At 45.1% G+C, this 7,042-nt stretch overlaps 1 protein-coding gene across 1 annotated transcript; it reads left to right on the forward strand.

Moving 5' to 3' along the window:
• Positions 1–638: 638 nt before the first annotated feature.
• Positions 639–6,400, forward strand: nr1d2a (nuclear receptor subfamily 1, group D, member 2a). Its single transcript, XM_049729659.2, has 8 exons — positions 639–953; positions 2,896–3,141; positions 3,223–3,311; positions 3,416–3,560; positions 3,912–4,558; positions 4,987–5,172; positions 5,251–5,461; positions 5,536–6,400. The coding sequence occupies exons 1-8, from the start codon at positions 923–925 to the stop codon at positions 5,733–5,735; spliced, it is 1,755 nt and encodes a 584-aa protein (XP_049585616.1). The 5' UTR covers positions 639–922; the 3' UTR covers positions 5,736–6,400.
• The last annotated feature ends 642 nt before the right edge of the window (positions 6,401–7,042 follow it).

Below are 7,042 nucleotides of genomic sequence, written 5' to 3' on the forward strand. Positions count from 1 at the left end.
TTTGGGTGTGTTTTCTTACTGACTCACACGCTTGTTTTCAATTCCAGAGATGAATGTTGAATGTAAACAAATGATTTGTTGTAGAGAAAGAAAAAATTAGAAAGCTGATAGAAATTTAACTCTCGGTCATTTGTTGCTAGGCAAATTTTTTTAATTTTACATAATCCATCAGAATGAATGAAGAATGTTGAGTATATAAAAGTATTTCGGACAGAAAAATAAGATTGAAACTTTTGCTGCACTATGAACAAAAGGGGATCCTGTTTATAATCAAAATAATTGTTTTTAGCATTTTGTGTCACTTCATGTTTAGAAAGTATAAATAGGAGCATTGGAAAAAAACAAAAAAAGAGGTTGGGTGAGGCGACTGCTGCTGTTGACACGAGCGGGTACATATGCGCATGCGTGGACACGGCAGTCTCACGCAGCACTTTGTGGCTGCAACGTGACCGCCGCCTCGATTACGTCTGTTACGTCACTCACGTCGGCCAAGCTCCGCCCACTCCCGGTGCCCTGAAAGTGTGTCACTGGGTTAAAGTGGCTGCAGCGGGGTCGGTCGGAGAGGCGTGGCCTGAGGGTGAGAGGCAGGAGCTCGGTCACATGGGCAGAAGGGGTCAGCCCATGAGCGGCGGACTGCCGTGGTAGAACATTCAGTACTTGACGCACAACAAGAGAAGACCAGGGGGGAGTTCCTGTCTATGTCCCTCCTCTTGCTCTCATTTTATTCCAATCCTCCCTCCAGCTCTCCTCTCCCTACCCCTCATACACAATCTTTGAGTCACCGGAGCGGACCTGGGGAACATTCATGACCCGCTGAAACAAACTCGTTTCCCAGTCATTTCTTGCCCCCTGCTCCAGCCACCATTTTCGCCTCAACTTGTTATTATTTTGTTGATTTTTCGCTCTTTTCCTCGCTGTCGCCATGCCCGAGGACGTCGGACCAGCCAAACCTGGTAAGTAGTCGACAACTTGACTAGAAGACGTCATGTTAAAATATATGACTAAATTATTTGCCAGTTGCTTTATTAAGTGACACTTTTATCACCTTAAGCATGTTTTGTTGTTTTACGAGAAGATGATTGCGACTGTCAGCACAGTGTTTAAATCCGTGGCATTAAAAAAAAAAAGCTTAAAATATTTCAAATATATTCCTGTATGCATTATACAGTAATAAAAGTCTAGTTTATCGACCTTATGAGTGTTACAATCAGTGTTAGGACTAACCCAACAACCAGTCCCACTTCCTCGCACTAAAAAATCAGTTTCTAAAGCCTTGGCGTTAAAAACGGAGTTAGATTTGTTTACTGTGTTTTCCATCAGGGGTTGTGCGGTATTAAAAGTTGCCTACATCTGCATTTTGGTGTTTAAATATGGGTTAGGAGTACCATTGGACCCTCGATTCATTCACTCACAGTTGACACAACAATCCACCTCCCTCGACCTATAAATGCCTATTTAAAGACGTGACGTTTAAAAGAGAGCTCTAAAATACTTAATATGTGGCTATGTGGTCCTAAATGTCGAGTTAATCCGCGTTTTGTTGTCTAAATGTGGGTTAGGGGTCTGTTGCTTCATTCACTTTCCACTTGACACAACAACCGTGTTCCACTTCCTCGGTCAGGCTCACATGGACACAGCAGCCTAGCCATGTGCCTCTGTGTACACGCTTTTCTCCAACCCCTCTCTGATTGGTTGCTGGTTGCTCGATGGGCGTGACGTAGTATCTACTTGTGTCAGCCATCCAGCGCTCTCATTGGCTGCCGGCGAGTCGGTGACGCGTTACATTGCATAATCTAACAGTGGACAGCAGTGTGAGGTACACGTGAGTCCGGATGACCCACATTCTCGATTGCTTGGCGGCCACTCGCAGCCGGGCGCGCGACACGTGTGCGTGGGGCTAGAAACACAGCAGTCACGGTGCGCGTTAGGTAATCACTTACGTGGACGCCAATAAGAATGGAAGGAAAAAAAAAAAACGCTCATTAGCACATGATATGAATCTCATAACATTCTCCATGTGAACAACCGTCTGCCATTTAACAGCGTATTTTGCATTCCATGCACATTCTGAAAAGGTTTGCTTTAACATTCATTCATTCATTCATTAAATTAATTCTAAATGAATATCCAGAAAAAAATATAGTACTTTGTTGTTAAATAAACTTCCTTGATTTGTATCGTAACTCAATCCCCCCCCCAAGAATTAGTTTAATCATGCCACAAAAAATTATTAAAATTCTTAGATTCGTGTTGTAACCCTGAATTGAATAGGGGGAAAAAAATCCTTGAGCCCTGTCATGAAAAAAGGTAAAAATTCACATCCTCTGAATCATGTATGGGAAAAACTTTTTGGGTGTTATTGTTGCCAAACTTGTTGCCCACATGCCAATTGTCTTGCTCCACTGCTTCAGTGACCTGGTCTGAACATACAGTCAGATCCCATGCAATTTATTCACATGTATACATGCACATGGCCTCTTATGTAACACTTGTTATCCAACCGGCACACTGGAGGTGAGAAAGCAGGTCACACATGCGCACACACACACACTGCAAAACTCAACCTCAGTCATCAAAAACCTTTAAATTTTAAAGGCGTCGGCAAGAACAGAAACAAAAAGTAACTTTTTAACAATGCTAGAAAAATTTTGCACTAGTCCCACCCATAAAAAATAATTAAATCATTCTGTTTTCAAATTCAGAACTAAACTAAAAATGGTCATTCTGTCATAAAATAAAGTCTTAAAAATATGTCACAAAGCATTACCAAATCCAAAAGCCACCTCACAACAAATTGCAAATACCCAATCACCAACACCCACCAACCATATGATCCAATGTTGTTGTCATATGTTTGCCACCTTTGGGTAACACCTTTCCATGTTCTCTCCTCAGGCGGAGTCATCGCCTACATCTCGTCGGGCGCCGCTTCCAGCCCCGAGTCCTGCATGAGCACCAGTCCTGGCAGCGTGGCCAGCGGCTTCCTGTCCACATCGCCCACGCCTCCTCGCTCCTCACTCCCCAGCAGGGCGGTGGGCATGGTGGTGGATATAGCGCCACCTACCAAGAGCGGAACCAGAGGAGGAAACGGCGTGGAGAAGGCGGGACGCTCGTCTACCTCGACCAAGAGCAGCATTACCAGTACGTAAAGTCGTGTGGAATGGAATCATTACTAATGTCACGTGGGTTTAGAGTAATATCTTGCTTTTTTTTTTTTTATAGAAATCAACGGCATGGTGCTGCTGTGTAAAGTTTGCGGCGACGTCGCCTCGGGCTTCCATTACGGCGTCCACGCGTGCGAAGGCTGCAAGGTGAGATCAGCAAATAAATAAAAAATCTGATTTAAATTGATTTTAATTCAAGAAATGATGCCATGATGCTAAAAGTGAGTTTTTATGGTGGTGTGCTTGCGCAGGGCTTCTTCCGCAGGAGCATCCAGCAGAACATTCAGTACAAGAAGTGTCTCAAGATGGAGAACTGCACCATCATGAGGATCAACAGGAACCGATGCCAGCAGTGTCGCTTCAAGAAGTGCTTGGCCGTTGGCATGTCCAGAGATGGTCAGTAGATGCAGCGTTACTCCCTTTCACACATAAAAAAAAAGTCAGTAGGTGAGGATGAATGGCAGTTCCCCAAAGAATATTAGTTGGAAGGCTGGGGAATACTGTAGTAATGTGGCTTGGCCACTAGAGGGCGCTAAAGACAAATATGAGAAAATGTTACCCAGATAAACCCATTGAATTTATTGTATATTTCCACACAATTAATTAAAAGGTTTTTTTTTAAGATACATAATTAAAATGGACCAAAAAGTGACATAAATCCATTTTCTATTTTATGTAAGAAATAGTCATTCTGGAATGTCGTTTTTGCTGGTGTGTAATGATGACATCATCTCTGTGCATCCTCAGCTGTGCGATTCGGCCGCATCCCCAAGCGCGAGAAGCAGCGAATGCTTCTGGAGATGCAGAACGCCATGAACAACATGATGAGCAACAACAGCCAGTTGCACAGTATGCTGCACGGCCATCAAAGCTCGTCACTGCCCAATGACACCAGCCCCTCGCCATCATCATCATCCTCCTCCTCGTCCTCCTCTTCCTCGTCGTCATCGTTGTCTTCCTCCTCCTCGGAGTCGCCGTCCTGCTCCAACCCCTCGTCTCCGCAGTGCCCCCTGCAGGACGCCGAGTCGGTAGTCTCCATGGACACCAACTCCAGCTCGTCCTCATCCTGCGGCTCAGACAGCGGCGAGGACGACGTCGCCGTCGTGAGGCAAACGGAGACGACGACGTCGCAGTCAGCGACGGAAAATACCGCCGACGTCCGTGTGGACACGGCGCAGCAGAGCTGGAACTGCTGGAACAACAATGCCGACGACAACGATGCGGCCATGCCGGGATACCGGGACGTTCCGCACATGTATGCGCACTTTAATCAGCATGTGCTGCAGCAGCAGCAGCAGCTCAGTGGCGCCCCCGTCTGTCCCATGGACATAAAGCAGCACCAGCCGCAGCAGCCACAACAGCAACGGGCTTATCCCAATGGGAGAGCTCACTTGGTGAGTCCACCATCTTGAGAAGAGTCTTTTCATTCTTTCAGCAGTAGGTCCATTAATATTGTTTTGTTATTATTATGTGCATTATTCATTAAAACTATGTACGCACATTTGCACAAAACAGGTGATTTTATTTCCATGTCCACATTTTCATGGTCATAATATTCACCTCATTCATGGGATCTTGTGTATTTTCTCCATTCACAAAAGCAGTACTTCTCCCACAATTCCACATTTTCCAGGCAAAATAGTTCACACACACTAACCCCCTCATTCAGCACATTTATGGCCAAATTTTCATATTAAAAATTTCACTCCGTCCACATTCCTCTGCTCATTCTAACCATTGCACCTTCAAGTCTCACATTGTGTATTTATTTTCCACAAATTGCATGGCGTGATTGCTTAATGTCAATGTTCCTCCATATCAGGTGTGTCCCATGAACACGTCCCCGTACGTTGACCCCAGCAAGCCCAGCCAGGAGATCTGGGAGGAATTCTCCATGAGCTTCACACCGGCCGTGCGTGAGGTGGTGGAGTTCGCCAAGAGGATCCCGGGTTTCAAGGATCTCCCCGAGCACGACCAAGTGGGGCTGCTCAAGGCCGGGACCTTCGAGGTACGCTTGCTTTGCGACACCCGTCATGAAAAACGTCCGCTCGGCACCCCGAGTCACTCTTTGCGTTTGCGACCTCAGGTGTTGATGGTGCGCTTCGCGTCGCTCTTCAACATGGCCGAGCGCACGGTGACCTTCCTGAGCGGCAAGCACTACAGCCTGGACACACTACGAGCGCTGGGCGCCGGAGAACTTCTGGCGTCCATGTGCGACTTTAGCGAGAAGCTCACCGCGCTCAGGCTGGACCGCGATGAGATGAGCCTCTTCACCGCCGTCGTCCTCGTCTCCGCCGGTAAATATTCAAATTGTGTTTCTTAAAAAGTGATGTTGGCGATCAGGTGATTAAATTTTCTCCTTTCTGTGCAGACCGGTCGGGTCTACAGGATCTGACGGCGGTTGAGGCCCTGCAGGATAAGCTGATCCGGGCCCTGCGCCAGCTCCTGATGCAGAACCACGGCGAGGAGGCGGCCACCACCTTCACCAAACTGCTGCTCAAGCTGCCCGAGCTGCGATCCCTCAACAACATGCACTCGGAGGAGCTTCTCTCCTTCAAGGTGCACCCTTGACGGACGTAGGGATGGGCGACCAATCCTAATGGACTCAAAAAGAATCCGTACTGTATTTGTTTAGAGGATTGTTGCAAACCGACACGGAGGCACTTGAAAACTTGAACGGCTTTATGCAAACGATGGTCATTTTGTGTTCCGTTTGTTTCTTTTTGCAAGCCGTTTTGATGCATGTTGATAGCGACAAAAAGCTAATGTGACCAATGTGCTGCTAATGCTAATGCATGGCTGAACGTGCTTGTGGCCACTTTCCTCCTCTCCGCCGACCGTGTGCGTGTTAAATATTAGTGTTCTTGTTGTTGTACTTTTTTTTTTTTTACCCCCCTCAACCCACCTCTTCAGCGTATCGCCTGAACATTTCCAGAACATTCACACAAGTTGGCCTGAGTCTACCTGTGTAAAGTGGCGCCAGCTCCAGGCCCAAGCATCACATTTTTAATTTTGTTTTGAACTTTCCACTTTTCTTTGTATGATTTTCTTGTTTTTCAATCAAATGTGCTTTCTGCACGGCACTGAATATGAAAAAAAAAAGTGTCGTCCATCTTTTGTTTCTTGGCAACACTGTCAATTGTAAATATCTATACATAAATATATATATATGAATATATCTTGAACATAGACAAATATGTATAGTATAAATGAATAAATATGGGAGAAGAAAATGAGCAGCTGGTTTTTATTTATAGCACATTTTAATTCTCGGAAATATTAATATATGTGGCGTAAACTCATACTCATTCACAAAATCCATCTATGTATAATTAACATAATTGACCTTTAAGATGGCAAAATATTTCCAGCATACAATCTAATTTCCACTCATCTTGATTTGTAGATCACCTGCAATGTCTTTGTAAAATCAATAGATAGAAAATATTCATTCAATAACAATAATATTGTAATTATTTTTTACAACTGAGGGAAAACATGCACTAAAAGTCAAGATGCCGTTTCGGAGGAATGTTGGGGGCTTTATTCTTTAAGAGGGTTGGAATTTTTCTGCAAAGGAAGAGGAGATGGAATGTTTCACACACTTGTCCTCTGGGTGACCTAGCACGCGCACGCGCGTGCACGCACGCACACAAAAGGGTTAATGCATAAAACTGGGAGAATAACCAGAACCAGTGAACATAAGCAAGATGGAGACTTTTTTTATGGTGGCGTTTTTTGCATTTGTAAGTAAATAAATTTCCTCCTCCTATCTTAAAGATGAGCCACTTAAGTTATGCTGCGGCAGATTGAATTAAGGGCCATCATGAGCACAAATATTTCTCGGTTAAAGTCAATGCGTGAGGAAGAGGAGACAT

Source organism: Syngnathus scovelli, chromosome 9, assembly GCF_024217435.2.
Source record: "Syngnathus scovelli strain Florida chromosome 9, RoL_Ssco_1.2, whole genome shotgun sequence".
Classification (NCBI taxonomy): domain Eukaryota; kingdom Metazoa; phylum Chordata; class Actinopteri; order Syngnathiformes; family Syngnathidae; genus Syngnathus; species Syngnathus scovelli.

Excerpts from the sequence above, each read along its gene's own strand:
- nr1d2a (XM_049729659.2), top strand. The coding sequence starts at position 923 with ATGCCCGAGGACGTCGGACCAGCCAAACCTG. Across the intron at positions 3,142-3,222 it reads GACCAAGAGCAGCATTACCA|AAATCAACGGCATGGTGCTG; the intron begins GTACGTAAAGTC and ends TTTTTTTTATAG. Across the intron at positions 4,559-4,986 it reads CCAATGGGAGAGCTCACTTG|GTGTGTCCCATGAACACGTC; the intron begins GTGAGTCCACCA and ends CCTCCATATCAG.